At 35.7% G+C, this 22901-nt stretch overlaps 3 protein-coding genes across 3 annotated transcripts; 2 read left to right on the top strand and 1 right to left on the bottom strand.

Moving 5' to 3' along the window:
* The first annotated feature begins 1347 nt into the window (after positions 1-1347).
* On the top strand, positions 1348-8758 carry LOC147502423 (somatic embryogenesis receptor kinase 1-like). The gene is made up of 11 exons (XM_086607247.1): positions 1348-1776; positions 3005-3137; positions 3266-3337; positions 4346-4489; positions 5418-5489; positions 5589-5660; positions 5751-5862; positions 6544-6678; positions 6764-7105; positions 7217-7611; positions 8252-8758. Exons 1-9 carry the CDS (start codon positions 1692-1694, stop codon positions 6914-6916), a joined length of 978 nt encoding a protein of 325 aa, XP_086463373.1. The 5' UTR covers positions 1348-1691; the 3' UTR covers positions 6917-7105; positions 7217-7611; positions 8252-8758.
* On the top strand, positions 6969-8758 carry LOC147502424 (LRR receptor kinase BAK1). Its single transcript, XM_086607248.1, has 3 exons — positions 6969-7105; positions 7217-7611; positions 8252-8758. Exons 1-3 carry the CDS (start codon positions 6985-6987, stop codon positions 8564-8566), a joined length of 831 nt encoding a protein of 276 aa, XP_086463374.1. The 5' UTR covers positions 6969-6984; the 3' UTR covers positions 8567-8758.
* Positions 8759-14987: 6229 nt separating this feature from the next.
* LOC147502422 (RNA-binding CRS1 / YhbY (CRM) domain-containing protein) lies at positions 14988-19134 on the bottom strand. The gene is made up of 5 exons (XM_086607238.1): positions 18487-19134; positions 17754-17881; positions 17327-17552; positions 17115-17242; positions 14988-15542 (listed from the first exon to the last, which is right to left on the bottom strand). The coding sequence occupies exons 1-5, from the start codon at positions 19067-19069 to the stop codon at positions 15309-15311; spliced, it is 1299 nt and encodes a 432-aa protein (XP_086463364.1). The 5' UTR covers positions 19070-19134; the 3' UTR covers positions 14988-15308.
* Positions 19135-22901: the final 3767 nt, after the last annotated feature.

Genomic DNA, 22901 nt, shown 5'->3' with positions numbered 1-22901 from the left:
TAGGTTTTCTATAATCACCAAAAAAATTCACTATATATTACAAAAAAATACAAATTTATTATAAATTAAGAGCCAAAATATAATATAAAAACGTAGATCAAACGAAAATGACGGGAGCGTAACCTAATGAATATCAATAAATAAATAAAATAATATATTCATATTGAAATAAAAAATAAAAAAAAATAAAAATGGAGTTTCACAAGAACTGTGAGTTTCATATAATGATTAATTGTTTATAACTCAAAAAGAAAAATAGACAAATGGTTAAACTTGAAATTAGTGAAATAAAATAAGTGAGAGAGACAAAATTAATGAGAATAGTGCAATAACAATTTTTTTAATTAACAGAGTTTAATTAAGAGAGAATAATAAAAGACATAACGTGAAGATTCTATCACTAAATGTGAGATTTCCTCAGTTGTTTTTATTATTCCAATTAATTTTTTTATTAAATAATGAGACTCCTACAAAAACTTAAATTACTACGCGCTTTTAGTTATTGGATTCATATTAATACTTATGAAGTGGACTAATGGATTGTATACACTCCAAATTAATTCACTAAGAAATTCAGTGCGTGACAGAAAACCCATTTGTAAACAAATTGAAGATATTTATAAAATTAGGTAATAATAAACAAATAAGATGGCTTAAGGGTTGAGCCCGACACTAATACTATCTATCAAGTATCTGAAACTTACTGAAGAAATATTCTAAGCTCTAAAAGAAAGAGTATTTTGTTAGTAAGAAATGTTTATCGAAAAAAAAAAAAAACTCTAAAGAGAAAGGTAAATTCTCAAAAGTTCCAATACTTGATAAAAATCAAAATACTTTCTCCTATCTCTCTACAAGAGTACAGGCATGGAAGGTGAAAATTTCAATGCACAAATGATTCCAAACATTTGGTGTCGAAATTTTACTACTATCCTACTATGGTGAAATTATTAGTAAAAACATGGGCCATGGAAGCCTGGAAAAACACATGCACACTTGCAGAGCAGTAGTGAAGTGCAGAGACCATAATAAATCCAACGAAATAGACAGACATAAAAAAAAATAGACAATCCTTATTTTGGTTCTCTCGACCACTGAGCCATTGACAGCTAACATCCTCCCTAAAGTCCAATAACAAAACTAGTACACCCGGGAGCAGTTCATCTCCTCGTAATAATAATAAAACAATATTATTACCAAGTTTGACCAGTATTTTTAATGTGGACCCACTTAGTGAGATTTTGACTAAACCCCTTTCGTGGTCCCATTTGTGTTAGGTTCCTTTCCACACGAACGAGGTGTTAACAACTTTGACTTACAAAGTTGAAAACTAAGCACGCTTTGTTTCCTCTCTCTCTTAATACTTGATTACAAAGTTAATCAAAAAACCCATTTCTCATAAACACAAAACAAAAACAGGAGAGAGAAAAAAAAAAAAAAAAAAAAAAAACAGTGGAGAAGAAGAAGAAAATAAAGAAGATAGGAGAGATGGAAAACTTCTTCTTCTGCAAAATTTAAACTTTGGATATTGATTAGCTTTGAGTACTGATTCTACTGACCTTGTTTTCACCAAAAATGGTGGAGATTTAAGTGATTTTTACATGGTTTTTAACAAATGAGGTGATTTAAAGAAGTTGGTGTGGTTAAAAGGTTGGTTTATGAAGTGGGGATTGTAAAAGGAGGGATTTTGAGGCATGGAGAGACAGATTTTGACTTATGTGTTGCTTTGGTTGGTTCTGTTTTTTCATCCATTGACTACGATCTATGCTAATACTGAAGGTAATCTTTGTATTGCGTTTGTTTTGTTAAGACTTTGTGGCATTTTGATTAATATGAGTTGATTAATTGAGGAAATGCCAAGTATTTGGAACTTTGAATGTTGTTATTGATAAGATAGTAATGACTAGTTTGAGTAGTAATATTGTTAGAGGGTGTGTTTGGTACTGATCTGTTGGGTTGAACTTGTTTTTGTTGGCAATTGGGGAATTTTAAGTACTGCATAGATTGAGGATGCTTTGTTGGGTGGATTGAAGCTATTGTGACCTTTAAGGATTTGATATTTGTTTGTTTTGAAGCTTAGTTGCAGGCAAACTGTAGGGTTGGGACTATTTCCTGACATCTCCAACAGTTGAGGGAGGCTCCTATACGTTTTACAATATTAAGGAATGTTGTTATTAGGGCTTAGGAAAATATGTAATAGTTGGGAGTATCATTAGTTTGAGGGTAGTTCTTCAAAACGCTTACTCCAACAGTCCAATATTTTCGTATATATGCATATTGTTGTCAACAATTACACTGTCAAGCAGTTTAGTTTTTTTCAAATGTGGGGCATTTTATTTTTAACGGTGCAGCCATCTCAGTCTATTGATGCTAATTTGTGGCATACTTGGTTAGAATGGTGTGCTTTTCTTTTTTCGATCATGAGGGCACATTTATGATCACAAAGTTTCCCTCCTCACACCTACTCACACACCTACACACTCCCCTTCTCGTAACTCTGCAATTTTTTAGCCAGTTGGAAAGGATAGAAGAGAAAAAAAGCTAATATTAGAGCAGGAGTAAAATGATAATTCTAAGTGCACCTACCAGACCGCATTTGAGGGGCTCCTGGAGATTGAGCTAGAACAAAGACATTTCTGAGTAACGGTAGTCCAGTGGTACATAAATGCCAAAAAGAAGCTTCTTATGCTGTTTAGACCAGAAAACTGACATCTCCTTGATCACCTACTCAATATTTAGTCAGAGTGACATGACAGGTTATATAGTGGGGTTTTATCTATTTAGAGGATTTATACCATACATGTTAGAGATTAAAGCAGTGTTCTAGTTCCATAGGATTTCTGTGATCGTCATGCTCTCAAATTTAGCTATCAGACGAATGCTTCAATCCTTCTACTTTTGATACTAGTTAGCTTGCTATGAAATATTCGCCTTAACCTTGTAAACTCAAAAGCTGATGTTATGTACAACCAACTTTTGATATTTTCCCCCTTATGCCTCTTAACAGGTGACGCGTTGCATAACTTACGGACCAATTTGGACGATCCTAATAATGTTCTCCAGAGTTGGGATCCTACCCTTGTTAACCCATGCACATGGTTTCATGTTACGTGCAACAATGATAATAGTGTTATAAGAGTGTAAGTATATTCTGTTATTGTTACTTTTGGAATTTTTCATGTTATGCAACTTCAGCATTACAACCTGGTGGATGCTGTTTTTTTTACTATTCAAATCACTTGCGTATGATGTAATTTGTTTCTTTTAGTGATCTTGGAAATGCTGCGCTATCTGGTCAATTGGTTCCACAACTTGGTCAGCTGAAGAATTTGCAGTACTTGTAAGTGTTAGTTGATTCATCTACTGTATGTCTTTGTAAATATGTTTCGAGTACTATTTTCAGAGAAATTCAATATGTCATTTCAGTTGATCTGTTTTAAGAGTTATTTGAATCACCTAGACTTCAGGTTATTTTGTATCATGCATTGAATTCATTTGTGCACTCTAGAAGGATGGAAACACCAATGAACATGAAAATGCCATTCTCCCCTTGTAATGTGTTTGTATGGCTCCTCTTATGATTCCAAGGCGAAGAAATTCCTATGCTGAAGTAGCTAGGGCTCGTTCTTGGTTGGAAATGGGGATTTTGTAGTTAAATTTATTGTCTGCAGCAAACAATAATTACAAGTACGCCACTGAGTATTGGTCGTGTAAATTCGCAGCAGTACCAAGCAACCGATTAGAAAAGAAGTGGATAACCACTTGTATGGCAGTCCTTTGTCCACGCTGAGTTGAGATATGAGACCCAATCAAAGTCAGTTTCCATATCTGGGTCCATCATTGAAGTTAATTCAACTTTGAAATCTTCTATATGTATTGCTCCTTTTGCTGCATTTGTCATTAAGAACTTTGAAAAATTCAAAAATCTAAAAGGAAGAATATTATTAAGGAGCCATACACTCATAATAGTCAGTCTTTTCTTCACAAAATTTCCCATACCTCCCTTCTTTTTTTCAACTCCAACTTTTTGGTTGGATCCTGAACATCAACCGTGCTTCAGATTCTTATTGCTGCCAACTTGACTCATTATAAATATATGTATACATGCATAGTTTGATGGTGTAATTCTACACCTAATAACCATCAAGCATTTGTTATTTCATGACTGTATTTATCGAAGGGTTAAGGTGTGCATGGACTAGTATGAGCTACTTTCTCAACCTTTTAATTTTTTCATTGACTTTTTGGCACCAAGGCCTTTGTTATGGCTAATTTCAAGATGTTTATTATATTGGTCAGAATTGTACGCTGAATCGTTTCGTCCTTTTATTGTGTTTTATGTTTGCAGGGAGCTCTACAGTAATAACATTAGTGGAATAATTCCTCCTGAACTTGGGAACCTGACAAGCTTGGTCAGCTTGGATCTGTACTTGAACAATTTCTCCGGCTCCATTCCAGGAACTCTGGGGAACCTGTCAAAGCTGCGTTTCCTGTATGAAAGCTAAACATTTACCAGAGTATCTTCAGTATTCATCTACTAATTTGAATTTATATGCATGTTTAGTTTAAAAAAAGGAACTGTACTGATATTTATTGTTTATTTAGGAGCCTTTATAATTAAACAACAAATATACCTTGAACGCAGACAGTATTATGATTTACATGTTGTTCCTAGCTGAGTGATGTAATTAAGATTGTTGTTTTGGTCCAAAGCCAGAACCGTCCGTAAAAGTATTGTTCCCCATGGTCCCCTCACAGGACACACATCTCATCTCCCCTCATTTAACATAGCTTAGTTGCCAACCAACACACATAGAATTTTTCTTAAAGAGTTGTGCTTGTAACCAAGATATGTTCTAGAACCAGAATCCTTAAGAGAGAGACATGGATGAAGCCATGCAAACTAAATAAAACCGAGTATTTCTAAGCTCGTTTGTCCAAGTCCAGTACGAACTCTTATCTCGATTAGTTTTCATGACTGAAAAGACCAAATGACTGAGTAAATAGGCAATAAAGTGCACATACTCTTTATCTCGATTAGTTTTCATGACTGAAAAGACCAAATGACTGAGTAACTAGGCAATAAAGTGCACATATTCTCTTCAAGAACAGATCATCTTGCCTAGATCCACTATGTCTACGAGCCTACAAAGATCAGATAACGATGTTGGGTTTAAGAATTAAACTTGTTAATTACTTAATTATCACCACAACCATATTTGCCTCATAGCTAGTATTTTGGTCAACCTAGAATTATGTTCCCTTTTGTATGATGTGAAGCTACTACTTGTAATATGTATTTCAGAAGAGGTATGCTATGAGATATATCTAATTTTGTATTTAATTTGAATTGGGTATGAAATTTCTTGACAATTTGGACGTGACATGTGGATTCTGTTGGGTTTTCTGTGGAAGGATAGCCGGCTCAATAACAACAGCCTGACTGGTCAAATTCCAATGCCCTTAACTAATGTCACTGCACTTCAAGTCTTGTAAGTATGAGTTGACCTAATTTTCTGTCTTAGTAAAAAAAAAATCTTGATCGGTTTTGTTTATACTACTGATTTGGTGTCATATTTTCTTCTGTGAAGGGATTTATCCAACAACAGATTGTCAGGAGCTGTTCCAGACAATGGCTCTTTTTCTCTATTTACTCCCATCAGGTTTGTTGCAATAGGTTTATCAAATAGTAGTAATTCACTTGTCTCAAGCTGATTAAAGTGTTATACTGACTGCTAATTGTCATTTCGTAGTTTTGCCAATAACTTGAATCTCTGCGGTCCGTTACTGGTCGACCTTGCCCAGGATCTCCTCCTTTTTCACCACCACCTCCATTCGTTCCACCGCCACCAGCCTCATCGCCAGGTGATTTTTTTTTCTTCCTTTTTGTTTTTAGTAACTATCTTATTTGAAGTTCGTTTGGTGGTATTGTGCTTTGTCTGATCCGTATCAGATTCACTGTCCGTACTCCGTACTCACTATCTCTATGTTTTATTGAAATGATCTGTCTACTTAAATGATGAACCTCTATAATTAAGATCAGAGTGATTTCGAAATTAAGAAAGATGGGTACAGGCATATAGAGTCTTGTTTTCAAGTTTTCTTTGCGAAATGGAACATGCTGAGAGATTGAATTGATTCGGTCGAGACTTTGAGATATGCTGGAAAATCAGCAAAGTCTCATTCAGGAGGGAATCATCAAGCAAATATTTGTAAAAAAACTAACTTTTAGCTGTACTTGAGTATGCACCCAGCCAGCCATGGGTGGCTGGAGACTTGGAAGCTACTGTGTTTAGTTCCTTGCACCTACTGAATTGGGAATTTTCCTCTGCCTACTAGAAATCTATGTACCCCAATTTTGTTCTTTCAATCAAATGAATCAATACATATAGACAAGGGTCGATATAGAATCCAATGGTTCCTGGGTTTGAAATGGAAGCCAAATTCTATACTCTCATTTACTTAATTCGATAATAAAAGTTTGATGCTGTCTTGCTTTTGATCAAATTGGGATTAAACGATTATGTGTCATCTGCTTAATATTAGGGAATAGTGCTTCTAGCACGGGAGCAATTGCTGGAGGAGTGGCTGCTGGTGCTGCTTTACTTTTTGCTGCTCCTGCAATTGGTTTTGCTTGGTGGCGCAGAAGGAAACCACAAGAACATTTCTTTGATGTACCAGGTTAGTGGTTTACCGAAAAAACCAACTATAGAGTGGATACTGCATTACTGTATATATGCATTAAAATCTGTTTGTCTCTTTGCAGCTGAAGAGGATCCTGAAGTTCACCTTGGCCAACTTAAAAGATTTTCTCTTCGAGAATTACAAGTTGCAACTGATACTTTTAGCAACAAGAACATTTTGGGAAGAGGTGGTTTTGGCAAGGTGTACAAGGGACGTCTTGCTGATGGTACACTAGTGGCGGTTAAAAGGCTAAAAGAAGAGCGTACACCAGGTGGGGAGCTGCAGTTTCAGACAGAAGTAGAAATGATTAGCATGGCTGTGCATCGTAATCTCCTTCGTTTACGTGGTTTTTGCATGACCCCCACTGAACGATTGCTTGTTTATCCATACATGGCCAATGGAAGTGTGGCATCATGTTTAAGAGGTATTATTTTTTATTTCACAGTGCCATGTTAATTGCGCACTGGCTGCTTCATTTAATTTTAGTTACAATCGTTTTACTTCTATTACATCTGTTCATTATTGATTATTCTAGAACGTCAACCAAATGAACCACCGCTTGATTGGCCAACCCGCAAGCGTATCGCATTGGGGTCTGCTAGAGGACTTTCTTATTTGCATGATCATTGTGATCCAAAGATTATACATCGTGATGTGAAAGCTGCAAACATTTTGCTGGATGAGGAATTTGAGGCTGTTGTTGGGGATTTTGGGTTGGCCAAGCTTATGGACTACAAGGATACCCATGTCACGACTGCAGTGCGAGGCACGATTGGGCATATAGCACCAGAGTACCTTTCCACAGGGAAGTCTTCAGAAAAGACTGATGTGTTTGGGTATGGAATCATGCTTCTAGAGCTTATAACTGGACAGAGAGCATTTGATCTTGCCAGGCTTGCTAATGACGATGATGTTATGCTACTTGACTGGGTATGCATGTTATTTTTGGCAAATATATGACTTTACGTAATTAGTTCTTGTATAAGCTATAATACACTGGCCCAATCTTAGTGTTATCTTGCTTTAATACAATAGAGATTCCGTAGTAGTGACTTTAGTTCAAACTGTGGAAACATGCATTATTTCGTGATATATTCTGAATCTATAATGTGCTGTCCCTTTCCTTCTTAGAGTCATCGTGCTTACATTATTCTTGAAATCGGTATTCTGTAGTTATGCCACGTGGAGTGCGACTTAAACTCAAACTGAAAAATTATGCTTCATTTCATGATATTGGTGACATTCTGAAAATGAGGTATTCTGTTAAGAAAGCTCACTACCTAAGTTATAAAGCGACTTGGTGTTTGAACTTTACTGCTTAATCTTTTGGGGGACTGCTAAAAATTTCTGAAGCTAATCCCAGTAATGTTAAGTTTCGGATTACGCCAGTTGAGCGGTGCTCCAACCTGTATTGGACGGAAACTTGAATATAGATGGTCTACCTGTGTGTGCACTTCATGTGCAAATGCCGTTCCCATGGGATCTCTGGCCTAACCCATCAATATAGTAAGAAAAGGAAAGAACCTCAGGTTTATGTTATGATTATCTGACACATCATTCTATTCCTCAGGTTAAAGGACTGTTAAAAGAGAAGAAGTTGGACATGCTGGTTGATCCAGATCTTCAAAGCAACTATGTTGATGCCGAGGTGGAGCAACTAATCCAGGTTGCACTGCTTTGCACCCAGAGCTCACCAATGGAACGGCCCAAGATGTCAGAAGTGGTAAGAATGCTTGAAGGTGACGGGTTAGCAGAGAGATGGGAAGAGTGGCAAAAAGTGGAGGTGATTCGTCAGGAGGTTGATCTTGCACCTCACCGGAATTCAGAATGGATTGTTGACTCCACTGACAACCTCCATGCAGTTGAATTATCTGGACCGAGATAACATTGATACAATTAAAGTAAAGAAGGAAATTATTTACACTCTTTTCCCTTTCTCTTTTTTGTTCTTCTATTATTTTTTCTATATTAGCGTTCTGTATGTGTTACGTCCATCCTGTATCAAAAGTGAATTCAATCGATGTGCATATAAATCTTATTGCCCCATTTGTATCAATCTGCTTCGGCCATTTTGTTAGCAATGGTCTTATGTACTTATGTCTGCAACATGCGAGTGGGGCTGTTAAACCATTTGGAGGACAAAACACAATATGGTATGTTTATTGGCCAGAAGAGTTATTATTAACAGAGCTGCCTGACAATAGTAGGGTTTTGTAATGTGACCAATAATACCTTGCTGTCTTAGCATAGCACTATCATTTTTCTCTTTTTAATGTTCTGTTCTCCGTTTTTATCTCTTGCCCTTTCAAATGTTTTCTGTATAGATAGCTTGACAGTTTAGATTGTTAGAAGAATGAAAAATTCAAACCGGAAAAAAAAAAAAAAAAGGTGATTCAAGTCATTCAACATGGTTAAGCTAAACTGATCAATTTGATAAAACCTTCCCCATCTTGTCCAGGAGATCATAAGACTAAAATTTTGCTTCGCCGACCTGCGTCTGTGTTGTAGGGAATGTGGTCGATTCAGTTATTGTTTAGCTTTTGTTGTGAACCTCAGCTCTTAGGTCAATTGTTGTGCATTATGATGAACGAAAAAGACTTCAAACAAGTAACTCGGGAACATCATAGAAAATTTCCCCTTATTGTGCTATTTCAGTAAGCCTGGAGTGAAAATAGAATGATGGGACGTGTGCAGTTGAGCAACTTCTTATCAGGACTGCCACCTGCAATTTCTTCTGTTAGTGAGTGGATTCCATGGTTGATTAGCAGTCTATGAGATGATGAAACCATTTCATTAAACTTACTTACTCATTTGGCTTGTATGTTTATTTAAAACAATCTCAACTCTGAAGGGATCGTTCCTCCTAATATCTATCTATACTGTAATATAAAGTTTGAAACATGCATTAGACAAGATATAATTGGTAGAGCGTAGTAGAGATGTCGACTAGACTACAGGGTGCATAACTCCCCAATGCAGTTGGTTTGGAAAGTGGCAATTCCACTCAAAGTAAAGTTCTTCCTTTGGTCGGCATTGCTTGGAGGACGTACCCTTACAGCAGATGCTCTCATACATATGGGTCCAGTTGTTTCGTCAGTTTGCACTATGTGTGGTATGGTGGATGAGTCTATATCTTACACTGCTCTTATGCTCTATATGAGTCCATTATGATGCAACCTTTTGTGTTGTCTTTTCCAAGGCTTGCAAGAGCTGATTCATTAGAAGATTGGCTTAGGTGTTGGCCGAAAATGAGGGGAAATGGTTTCATAGCTAAATTGTGGAAGCTAATTGTTTATGTGCACAGTTTTGTGGGTGTTGTGGAAAACTGGGAACGATAGAGTTTTTCACGAGAAAATCATCCCTCTAACGCGTGCCTGCATAGGAGCCAAAGCTTTTGTTTGGTACTGGTTATGCACTTCACGAACAAGAAAACACTGCACTTCCAGGATTTGGTCCTTCGACACTATCATTTCTGGATTCTAAATAATTCTCACTTCTCTCAAATTTTCTAGGTTGTATGTTTGTCAGGCCTTGTAATTTTGTTTTTGATATAGTTGAGGATCTCCCTCACTATACTCCATTTGTAGTGGCCTTTCTCGTCTTGTCCTACATTAGTAAAATTTACTTGTCAAAAAAAAAGACAAGATATATTTCACACTAGAGGCTCTTCCAAAGACCAAGCTACACGGCCTACACCCCATGATGAGAATTTGTTTAACACTCAGCATTTGCCTTCCTTTACCTAATTTAGTTAGGGGGTAATCAATGAGAGACGTTGATTTCCAAATGAAATAAAATTCGTCAGTTTGACATACTTTGCAAAAGCCAATGCGACTTGAAAGGTACAACCAACTGCGCACTAGCAATTGCACTGCCTAGATCCACTATCACCTTGTCGAATGCATAATCAACACATCACTTTCTACAATCAAAATCATTAATGGAACATATTACACTTATTTTTCTGCTAATCGGGAATTCTAATTCCTAGTTAGGGAGGTCGCATATGCATGTAAATTGAGTTCCACACTAACACATAGGACAAGACGACAAGTTGCTGCATGTCATCATATTTCATGGTGAACAGCAACAGCGGGCCGGGCCTTCGCGTCTATCTTCACACTTGCCCCCTGTTAACTTGTTAGCTTTGCACTTTATAGTGCAATATTCATTGTCGTTACAATACTTAAAGCAAAGTGGATTTGGGGAAGAGATGCATCAGCAGCAGGCTCAAGAGAATTAACTGAAGTAACAAAGACCACAACGAGGAATATCGTAAGCAGTTTGTGCAACATTATTGCTTAACTATTGTTTATGCTACTGGCATTTGGTTAACACGATCATAGCCATTTATACAGAAAGAGGAGGAAACTAATTTAATGCACATTATTGTAGTATATATTGAGCAATTTTTTGCTCCCAGCCCAATCAAGAAGCAACAACAGTGAATTAAATGGGAGATCCAAGCTAGCAACATATTTCCTTAGATTTGCACTTTTGATTTTACACTTAGAATATTGGTCAACAATTCTTACTTTATTTTTTTTATTTAATCAAAAAATTCAATAACTATCATTTGATCTTCAATAAAAAAGAGATTTATGGGGAATCACTCTATTTATGAGTGGACATAAAAGAGATTTGAAAGATAATTTCCTATTTTTCTCAACAAATATTTTAAATTTTCTCTTTCAATTTTGATGAGGGCAAATTGGTAAGTCTAAAAAATGGTGGTTATTATTAATAGTTTATAGACATGTGTTGCTTCTTGATTGGGCTCCTTTGGAGAAAATATCCTTTGGAAGCAAAATTTCTTTCCAAAACTACAAATGTAAGTGACAAAAAATATTTGAACTTCATATGTGATACGGAAGATTGAAAAATTGATTGAAGTAAATACACGGATATGTTGCTAATTTATAAACAACTGGGGTTTGCACGTGCCGTTCAACACTGAACAACTTTATTCGCCAGAAAACCAAATCATGACCAGTCCATCTATCTAATAAGATAGGGATTTTTTTCTGCACTAAAAGACAAAACTATAACAAAGAACGGTCAGGATCATTTCTAGCAAAATCCCACGGCGTGGATTCGAGCCCAAAAAAACATTAGTTTCGGTTTTTTTTACCAAAACAAATCTTCTCACCATTTCTCTCGCTGGGGTTTTACACCATTTCTCGCACTCGAACTCCCCTTATTCCAAAATCCCCAAATCCCAAAAAGTGAATCATCATGTCTTCTTGATTGAGTAGCCATTGAAGAAGTAACGGTAGCTACACTAACCAATTATTGATCGCCTTTTCCGTCAGCTGCTTCTCCTCTGCATTACTGATACAGCAAAGACATCTGAAGTCATCTGAAGTTACTCAAGTCATTACTGATACACTAACCAATTATTCATCTCTGTCCTTACTCAAGTCATCTGAAGTTACAAAGCCAAACATCATAAACATTATAATCCATGAAGTCATATTATAAGGTGATCCCATGACCCCGGAAGACACTGGTACAGCAAAGACAGAGAAACAAGAAGCAGAAGCGGAAATATGTTCTTATTTTGGACAAGAATTGAGAAAAAAGAGAGTACAGACTACAGAATGCAGAGATGTTAGTTTCCTTTTATCCTTAATTTTCACTATAATACTATATTTAATGAAGGATCGCAGTGGGGGTGGCAGTGTAAAAGTAGTGATCTGATAATTATGTTGGTTGTTGAGTGATTTTTCACGAGTTAATGGCTTCACATGAGAAGATGAGAATTTGTCTTTAAATGGAACGGCCTAAATATATACAAGTATTGAACTATTGATCCCATACCTGCAGCCTTTGTCTAAAACAAGAAATTCACTCTTCCATGGATAGGTCCCTAATTGATCACTGATGACTATGGATTTGTAAGTCCAGCGGAGTCGCTTAAAGAAATCCGAGTGGAATTTTGGTCGAAAATATGCCTGATTGGACCACTCGGAGTCATGCTTGATATTGGCTTAAATGAAATGAAATGCATAAGTAATAAGTAACATGTGCCGATTAGCAAAGTCAGTAAAATTTTTAGGTAATAATACGCCAACATCAGAGAGTACAATTGCCGAATGGAATACGCAAGTGTACCAATATCCAATAACTCATCTTCTCTGTCTATCCCCAATTGGATGTTATGGACACACCGTCTCCAAATTTCTTAACCGAAAATTCTTGAATGATGATGATGTGAGTGCAATTAATGAGGTTGCACTGAATTTGTTTCCTGGTGAAGCGCTTGAGTATTTGGCTGCAGATAAAATTATCGAAGATGATATTGATAATTCAAGTGGGGCTCACTATCCCACCGAGTTTCTGAACTCCCTCGACCCTTCTAACTTACCACCTTTCAATCTCAAGTTAAAACCTGGATGCCCTATAATGTTGCTCGTGAACATAGCACCTAAAGATGGCCTTTGCAATATGACACCAATTTTATGGTGCTTCAATGTCTGAAATCAAGCCAAAATTTTGACTGAGAGAAAGCTGGAAAGCAATCATCCCAAGAATATCCCTCCCTCAAATGAATATCAAGACGACAATTCCCCTGCCAGCTTATGCCATGACAATTAATAAGTTCAAATAAATATGTTGGCATTGATTTGAGGGACACTGGTTTTCAGTCATGGGCAACTCTATGTGGTCATGTCCAGATGTACTTCTTCAAAAAGAATATCTGTTTTTCTTCCACCTAATGTAAGAAATTGCACTACAAATGTCGTATACCCATAAGTTCTTCTCTAAGGACATCGATACCAATGAGAAAAGGCAAGTGAGAAATTAAAAAATGTTACTTTTATTGGTTTAGAAAATAAAGAATATATTGTATCCATATATATGTTATGTAAGTTTTTATGATAGTTTTTTTTTTTTTGTTGATGATAGCGTGGATACTTAAAAATAAGAATAGAGATTATTTTATTTTGAGAACCATCTCTTTTGTAAACAATATGCTAAATGTATCAAGTCTAAAAAAATCATGTGTATGTGGTTTGTTTGCAGGTACCAAGTTAAATTGCCATAATTTTTCAAAGAACATGATTGTAGTCTTTGCTCCATGGGATTTATCCATATGGTAGCGAATGGTGTGAAAAGTATGCATAGAGGGAGAATGAGAGAAATGAGGAACTTCGATAAGTGGGCGTTTACTACTTATTTTTCTATTTCATTACTAGAATTAGCCCCAGGTGAAAAATTATGCAAAAGTCTTCTTTAATATTTAATGAGTTGTCTTTTAGTTTTAGAAGTAATTTGTGTTATGTATAAATATGAAGTTATATATTTTGGTATGGTTGATCTATGAGAATTGTATTGTTTGATTTTCGGAATTTTTGAAATGTTGAAAATACAAAGGAGACTCTGCTGATTTTTATTTTTTTATTTTTTTTTTATTATTTTTTTTTTAAATGATGATGCTCTTAATTGAAGACTCTCTCTCTTTATTTTCATCATTCTCATTCTGATATGTACTGGATTAATGAATGTATAAGGGTATGTGTAATGAGTTGGTTTGTGAGAAATGAAATGCATAGAATTGCAATAATTAAACTCACTTGAGTATGCGTATGAAATGGTTATGATGTATAAAACTGTTGGAAATGGTTATATCATCGATCCAATGCTGCCATAGAGATGGTCTCTCTTGGGGTGTTGTTCAAAAGCAATGTGTCTAGAGTGCCGACTGGCACGAGCATTCACTAGTTATCCATAAGCTCAATAATATTAATTGGGCCAGCTCTATATGCAAAAAAAACAATACCAGACTAAATTTGGAGGACCAACAGTGTTTATAAGCCCAATCGTTTGTGGGCTAACCCAATATTTATAAGCCCAACAACTCTTGTTGACTTTCTAGTGATTTTTGGACCATCTCTACAATAGCCGGGTTTGTAGGAGCCACACTTCTCAACCGAACAGTGTATTTCTAATATCTCAATTTTAAGATTTTAGAACCACCTCCCTACGTTTATTTAAATTATATCTCTCCTATTTATTAATTATAATTGGCTCTCTGATCTCTATTAAAATTGAACCACCTCCTTCAATAATTTTAGGATAGTCTTCTTAATTTAAAAGCTAAAATTTATGTATAAAAATTGTATATCTTCCCCATTTTAAGAAAATTGTTTCTCTTTTCTTAGTGAAATATTCACAAAAAATTGTTTCTCTTTAGTTTTTTTAACAATTTTCATTTTAGTTATTTACAACTTGGCGAACTGATGCGTAGCACAGGACACATGCTAGTTTTTATAAATAGGAATATAAGTCTATGAGTCTCATTCTGAAACAAAGTCGAGCTCAGCAATAGATTATATAGGGTAAAAAAGATATATGTACATCATTGTTCAAAAATCATAATATTACCCTATGGATATGTATGCCTGGACTCGTTTCTTTCCGACAGACCCATAATTCTACTTATGTTTTCTGAAGAGCTGGAGATCTAACTGATCCTGATGAAATCAATTCATGGTCACAATGTTCGTCAAAAATGATCTGCAGTATGGGGCCAATCCTCCATAAGAATTGCTTTTCTTTCCATTTGTAGCACCCAGCAAATGGACAATGAACATCAGACCAAGGTTTTCCTTATCAAGTGGGTGCTAGAACTTTGCTATCCGGGGAAGCATCTCATCATCAGAGCTGGAGATATACTGGCCCATGCCATTACTAGAGCTCTCCTCGGCTTCATCGCCAGAGAATGATCTATTAGTGGAAAAGTTAACTGATCCATCATCATTATGCAATTGTTCAGGTTCTGGAGGGACGTAATTTTTTCCTCTCCACACAACAATCTGCTCCTTATCAAATGTCACAAGGACACAAGGAACCAGGTCCTGCATCAATCAAAGACTTCTATCAATACATTCTACATAAAATGTTTAAGAAGTTAAAAGAAATTGATGGAAATAATCTTGAACATCGACAGAGAAGTAAATAATCTTTAACATGCTCAAATGTTTAAAAAGTGGAACATAGTATATAGAAACGTTTCAGGAGGTAAGAAATTGATGCAGTACAAAGAGCAGATCAGGTCAATGTCATAATAGTAAATAAGATGGAACATTGAACACAATGTTTGAAAAGGCAAAATGAAGGCATTGGGATGTGACACCTCACTGAAACCTTCTTATCTACTAAGGTTCCACTTTTTGAACATTGAACACAATGTTTGAACACTCAAGCCTATGCCTCAAAAATCTGATGTATATGTCTGACTGCTTACACCACAAGGTTATGTGACACCTCACCGTCTAAATGTTAATTGGCCAAGCTGGGAATGCTAAGAACTTCAACCTTTTTTTTTTTCTGATCGGCAAAGTAGAAATATGTTATATTAATCCAAAAAAACTTTAGGACGACATATCCACTAGGTGTAGAAAATAATTACAAAAAAAGACACTAATGACAAAACTAAAGTTAAACTGGACACACTTTGACATCAAAGAGTTTTATCTAAGACATAAAGGTCACAAAGGGTGTATTGCCCCCTTTCTTCTCAAATATTCAACCTAAGGCAAACTAAATCTTTGTCACAAATCACAATGATAACCTCCTCCAAAGAGAGCGCTCTGCCCTGGAAGTGTCTCTTATCTCTCTCTTACCAAAGGTCTCACATGATTGTAAATGGTAGAATGTTCATGAACTCCTATGACCCAAGATGCTAATAAATTCTTCACTGATCAGGGAACCCAGACAACCCTAGACTGATGCACAAAGAAACACTACACCTGCCAAGAGAGACAGCAGAATTCTCTCCTTTAACCCCGGGTTTGTTCTAAACCCAAATTAAAACAAAAGACTCTAATTTTGCTTCTTAAAACCTTTTAGGCTGCTTGAGAACTCCAATTTTGTTTTTGAACCATAGTTTCTCAACTGAAGCAACCCATCTCTTTTAAATTGAATTTCTGTTCTGTTGCTTCTACTTAGGAATCTCACTGAACGAAATTAAGAAGGTATAGCTTTCCCAATAATTGAGGTCTCTTGGTATCTATCCTATACAATCTTTACATGGAGCACTGTATACCTATTCAGCTTTCAGTTTGACATGGTTGTTCAGTAAGTAAAAGTTTAAGTAAATAGGAGCTAATACATTCCATCATTTTCAATCCTTTATACTTCTAAGGTGCTTCCACTCTTCTCAGTTGTCTTGCAACTCTTTTAATATGTTTGGCAAATAAATTTGGAAAAACAACAAGCCTTTTTCGGGAGGGGGAGGTTGAAAATCGTTACCAGCCAAGCGAAAGAAGAAATCTGAAAAAGAGTTTACACACAAACACACCAAGTACGGGAAGTCATTAACTATCAATTAATTTTTATTTATTGGTGCACGGTAAGTGAACATGTAACATAAAATGCTAAAGTTGATATACCAAATGAGACTTAATATTTCCAAAAACAATTCTTACTCTTAGTTTGCAGCCAATTTTCTTGTAGTCACTCCTCTCAAGACCTTGACAGTCAATACGAACAAGCTCTTCAAAAAGAAAGGCATCTCGAACCATGGGTACCAGACTACCATAATAACCATTCTTTGCTGCAACCAGCAATCATTCAGTCAGAAAACAAGTAAATCGGTACATGGTTGCAAAAAGAAAAACTGCTTGGTTAAAAACATTACCAAGTTTTGTTAAAACAGGAACTGCTAACCCTCGTTTCCTCATTTCCTTTGTTTCCTCGATGGTGAGACCATCAATGGTAGTCTTGATCAACCTTGGATAAATAGGCTCATGGGGTCTCCACAGCATTAGTGGGATCACAGGCCTTTTCCTGGGATTATAGTGCCTACCTCTGTACAACATAAGCAAACCACCCTGTCTATGGATGATCTTACCACCAGTTTTGTCCTGGAATATACATGTACAGTGATGTAATTTACAGACTTAACATAAATTTATGAGAGCAAAAGTCATAGTAATGAAGACATGGCTTGTCAGTATTCTACGTAAGGTAAACTATAAAATACACTCATGACAGGAAAGGGGGAAAACAACATCCCCCCCACCCACAGCATATCAACTAAGTAAAATATCTTACGTGTACAATACCTCAAGCTGGGTGCATATATTTTTCATGTTGACTGTTGGAACACCTAAACACTTTATCCTGACAGCCTCAGCGTGCTTCCAGTTATTATGAATATCATTCAGCATGTTGTGTGTGAGACCATCTCTCCCTATGAAAACATTCATCAACAATAAGTCAATAACAAATAGAATTTAAGTTCCATATAACAAGATGCCAAAATCTATCTAGTAAAAGAATATAACTTAACAATAGCCTTGTAGAGTGTAATATAATGCTTCAAGATGATTATTTAAATTATGGATGTGTTGGGAAGAGTCATCCAATCTCATCCCCCACACACAAAGCCACAGACCCTCCCAATTTTCTTCATTTAGTGATCTGACACAATGTCATTCCACTCTAAAATCTAACCTAATGATAGATTTGCAGTTTCAACTTTCTTACATTTTATTTTTTAAGCTTGCAGTATCAACCTGATTACTTCGGGAACATAATACAATATCTCTCCATTTACACTACTCATAATTTATCATGCTACATCATAACCATTAAGCTTCCATGTTCCTCTCCTCTCCTCACCTTCACATAAAAAATATTATAAAAATTCCCAACCTCAAAATTGTCATTTTACACCTTATTTTAATATTTAAATATGCACAAACACTCAAACTTTAAAAATATACCATAAACCTATAACTATAAGATTCATTACTTAAAAAAAAACTGCGAAAAATAAATAAAAATAAGCAGTACCCAAATTGACTTGACGTTTAGTCCTATTCCTCTGACACTTATCAACCAAAGCCTTCCTCTCTGCATTCGTAAGCGGTTCACCCAACACACTCTCTCTCCACTTCCTTGTCTCCTCCTCCTCTACATTCCCCTCCACGGACTTCACTTTCGGATCAATAACCGGTGCACAAACACCAGTCCATACTCTATCAACTCTATTGGGCCCAAATGGCGAGTACTTGGGCTCACGTAAACCAATAGGTCTAACTTTAGTACTAGTTTCAGTATAACTGTACTGGAAATCAAAGGGTAAGTCAGAATGTATTGGTTTTAGTCCACTTCGGTCAAGTGACGATGGTGGTTTGTATAATGGCTTTGTTCTTTTTTTCTTGTTAAGTGAAGGAGTAGGGTTGTTTTGGTCTTTTATGAAGTTGAGTTTGTTGTTATTAGGGTTAGGGCTTTGTGGGGAGAGGGAATGAGGTGGTTTGAAATTGTAGTCATTTTTGAGTCTTGAAGAAGGTGGGTAACTTGAGGATGAAGAAAATAGTCTAGCTAGTGATGAGAGGGTTTTTTTATGGCGGCAAATTTGATTGGAGAAGAACATCAGTGCCCCAAAACTTTACTCACTCAAATTAATTGGACCTTCCGCATTTCTTCTTTCTTTGCATGGAATGTCGGTAGATTGGGAAATGGAGTGGGTTCGGGTCGGTCGGTCGGATCCATGCCCAGATCTATTTTTTCAACACAAAACCAGCTCCGAATCCATGACCCGAATGGATCCAAAATGTTATACCATATTTGAACCATTTCTTTAAACGGTATAATCGGATCTGAAAAAATCAATGTGTGGATTCAATACTATCCAGGGTTTATACCGTAGAGACAGGGGCCTTTTTATTTTGTTTATATTGGGGCCTATGCAAAGCCTTAGACAACATAGGCCTAAGGCCGGCCTGTGTAGAGACTACATAATATATTTATTTGGAACACTAGCAAATCAGCCTGCCGTTAGCTGGGCTTGCTACCCATTTCTTGTTAAATTAGTAATTGTTGGTAATAAATAGTAACACACCATCATTAACGATAAGTGCACCTAGTCTTCTTCATTCCTAGTACATGACTACATGGTATTGGTTCTTGGACATGGTATATTGATATTGCTTCATTGCTTGCCTTCAGATTCTTTGGAGTTGTCATGATCGGTACATCCTTGGTTAGGTCAGTTTTCCTTTCGGTTGTTAAAAAACCCTAAACCTCATGTTGGCTCATGGGAAAATCATTGTTGGCTCATGGGGAAATAATCCATGCATGTTATACCTTATGGTAGGCACCATGCATGTATTGTGCCACACTAAAAAAAAAAAATCAAAGTGGGTAGCACTAAATTTAGGGGACATAACATAACATTCTAAATTGGGTAAGCAATTGCTAGAAGGGGGAAAAAATGAAAGTAACAAATTTCTAAATTAGTTTTAAGAGATTTTTTTAAGAGATTTTTGACTTATTATAGAGCCGACGGAATTTTAGATGAAGCAATATCCAATCAAAATATGCTTGCTCCCATAACATTACAAAGTTTTGATAAATTTTGACATTTGTTTATGACTTTGGTGTGTAATTTATACTATGACATATCAACATTTAACTCCTTAACACTTAACCTTTCAACGTTCAAGATATAATATAGGCACACCTGAGCGATCAATACAATTTTCATGGACGTCTACTTGACTTTATCATCTCAACATTTAATTCCTTAAAACCAACACTTCGCCTTTCAACATTCAAGATAAGCACAATTGAGCGATCAATACACTTTTCATGGACTTCTACCAGTGCAACAATCATCTTCTTAGCATCATTCTTAAATTTATCTAATGCAACACTTGTAATTGTCACAACCTGTTTCATAGAAAAGTTGCAACAGTAAGACTAAAGATGTAATTGTGTCAAAAAAAAAGCTTTGCAAAATTCCTACAAATGAAAAAATATAAATGATAAAAAACCCCGCCAAGTCAAGGCATCATTACCTCTATTTTAAAAGATGGATATCTTCCAAGACCAAGTGTAGCATTTGCAAAAGCAAAACATGTTACATAAATCACTACAATTTAGTATAACACACAAAAAGAGGGGAAAACAAAACAAAATGTGATCTACATGTACACAAAGAACAGGAATCATGGATGTATATTACAAATCTTGGACCATATAAAAGAATATGTAACACATTCACCTATTATAAATATGTGAACAATATATTTCAAATTAAATTGTAAGAAGGGAGTCGCAACAAACAATACCAACTAACATCGGCTACATATTAGATTTATGTTAAAGGCTATGCTAGAAAGCAAATATATTAATCATTGCTCTTATTCAAAAAGAACAACTAAGTGTTATGATTTACATCAAATACAGTGCTACGTAAACATTAAGTGATGCTACTACCCATGAGGAGATGATTTATAGCATCTCATCAAAGACATGAACGATTGCAACAACTGCATACTTAAATTGTATACATGCATACTCTACATATGTATATACTCTCCTATGAAAATGTTATCCTCCATACCTATTATTAAGCTACATACGTACATGTTTAAGCCTTAATCCTTTTAATCCTTACTACTATCCAAGGAATCAGGCCCATAAACAAAACCCCATTATCAGGTTCATAGCCTTTAGACCAACTAATTCTTTTAAGCAAACTACTGATCCAAGTGACACACTCTAAATAATGCCACAAACTATTTCACCGATACTTGAAGACACTAATTCGCACACATAGGCGCAACACTTCAAATTGTAGGGCTTTAAAACACCTAACCATCACTTAACGTGCACAGGGACATAATAACAAACAAACTTAATAACCATACATTGATAAATGACAAAATAACTAACCTTAGGTAAGGAGTCAAATAAACAATAGAATACACAACATAACGCTTGCTACCAGTATGCAACCAAGCAAGTATCCAACTCTATAATCTAAATAAGTATATAATTAAGCACAAATAAAATTAAAATTCATTAAAAACAAAAATAGACTGCATAATAATATTACCAACCAGTTAAAATAGGGGATGAAGTTAATAATCCCCATAACAACAAACCTAGCATCAGTAGAATCCACTGGATAATCGGAATCATCATCATTTCACTAAAATAAGCTCTCCAATTGCGAAAAGGCCTAACACCCACTTCAAGATTTGTCCATGCAGCTGCTCCCCATGCTTGTGCATTCCAATTTTTGTAGAAGCACTCAGTGCACTGGAAAAGACATAAGGGGTAGGGATAGTACCTGATTTTGCATTTAATAAAAAAGAGATTAAAAGCTTCTTTTTCATGTCCGTTTTGAGACAAACCATAGATCACAACTACCCAAGAAATGGTGTTGCATGACAACAACTTTGAGAGAGAACTCCCATAATTTAATCAAACAATGGACTATAGCCTAAATATGGATGACTCAATTATTCAAGTGTTATACAACAACATTTTGAATCAAGATGAGAAGGGAACTTTTTAAAATTTGATTACTAAATGCTAATGGAAAAAACAAAGGATGAGTTCAATAGAAAGAGATCACCTACCTGATCATCAGAGTAGCGTTCGGGATGAGACAACATTGATCCAGAACTTTCAGTTCCACCAGGACTTTTCTCCGATGATTTCTTCCACAGCCAACTCTTTCGATCCATCCCAAAATCCAACAATCGAAAACGTTCTCAATCCTCAAAGATGTTTTATATGCACATTAGCACCAACATAACACAAAATTCTCAGTGCATGACACAAACTAGTTTTATTATTTTCTTCCACTTTTCAACAAAAGGGCTATCTCCTAATCATTCATTTTTATTTTTTTTTAGCTTTGCTTCAAATTTACCCCAAAACCATCCATACTTGAACCAAAATACAACTTTTTAGACCCCAAAGGAAAAAAGTCTAAACAACTAAAGTAAAGTATCTAAACTTCACTGAAACAGAAAGCATTGAAACATACCCAACACTGAAACAGTATCTAAACTTCATTGAAGCTTAGAAACCAACAAAATCAAGACCATAAATCTCAAAAATAAAGAGTACCCCTAACGTGAAAACTTATGCCTCCACTATTTGAATACAAATCAATCAAAGGGTTACATACTATTGGATCAATTTCAAAACCATAATGCATTATCTTAGCGTGAATTTGATTAACATATTGAAAACTCAAATTCTCACCACTATACACCATAAGAACAGTAGCAAAAGTAGCATTGTTAAGACTTAAGACATATACCACATTCTGCTAAAACCCTCGAAAATAAACCCAACCCCCGAAGATACAATTTCTTTGCTAGAAACACAAATAGTCTAATGGTCCAGAATTTCAATATTCTAAGGAATATAGATCGACTAATGCAATTCATATCAATCCAATT

The sequence above is a fragment of the Coptis chinensis genome, chromosome 4 (assembly GCF_015680905.1).
Source record: "Coptis chinensis isolate HL-2020 chromosome 4, ASM1568090v1, whole genome shotgun sequence".
Lineage (NCBI taxonomy): Eukaryota > Viridiplantae > Streptophyta > Magnoliopsida > Ranunculales > Ranunculaceae > Coptis > Coptis chinensis.
The sequence above is the reverse complement of the archived record's forward strand: the minus strand, read 5'-3'. Positions and strand labels throughout refer to the sequence as shown.

Bases quoted from the DNA above. Each gene is read 5' to 3' on its own strand.
- LOC147502423 (XM_086607247.1), top strand. From the start codon at position 1,692: ATGGAGAGACAGATTTTGACTTATGTGTTGCTTTGGTTGGTTCTGTTT. The intron at 3,338-4,345 runs GTAAGTGTTAGT...TTATGTTTGCAG, and splicing joins CTGAAGAATTTGCAGTACTT to GGAGCTCTACAGTAATAACA. The intron at 5,490-5,588 runs GTAAGTATGAGT...TCTTCTGTGAAG, and splicing joins GTCACTGCACTTCAAGTCTT to GGATTTATCCAACAACAGAT.
- LOC147502424 (XM_086607248.1), top strand. From the start codon at position 6,985: ATGATTAGCATGGCTGTGCATCGTAATCTCCTTCGTTTACGTGGTTTT. The intron at 7,106-7,216 runs GTATTATTTTTT...TGATTATTCTAG, and splicing joins TGTGGCATCATGTTTAAGAG to AACGTCAACCAAATGAACCA. The intron at 7,612-8,251 runs GTATGCATGTTA...TCTATTCCTCAG, and splicing joins ATGTTATGCTACTTGACTGG to GTTAAAGGACTGTTAAAAGA.
- LOC147502422 (XM_086607238.1), bottom strand. From the start codon at position 19,069: ATGTTCTTCTCCAATCAAATTTGCCGCCATAAAAAAACCCTCTCATCA. The intron at 17,882-18,486 runs GTACTGCTTATT...ATGTTTTCATAG, and splicing joins TAAACGTCAAGTCAATTTGG to GGAGAGATGGTCTCACACAC. The intron at 17,243-17,326 runs GTAATGTTTTTA...TGCTGGTTGCAG, and splicing joins TCCTGTTTTAACAAAACTTG to CAAAGAATGGTTATTATGGT.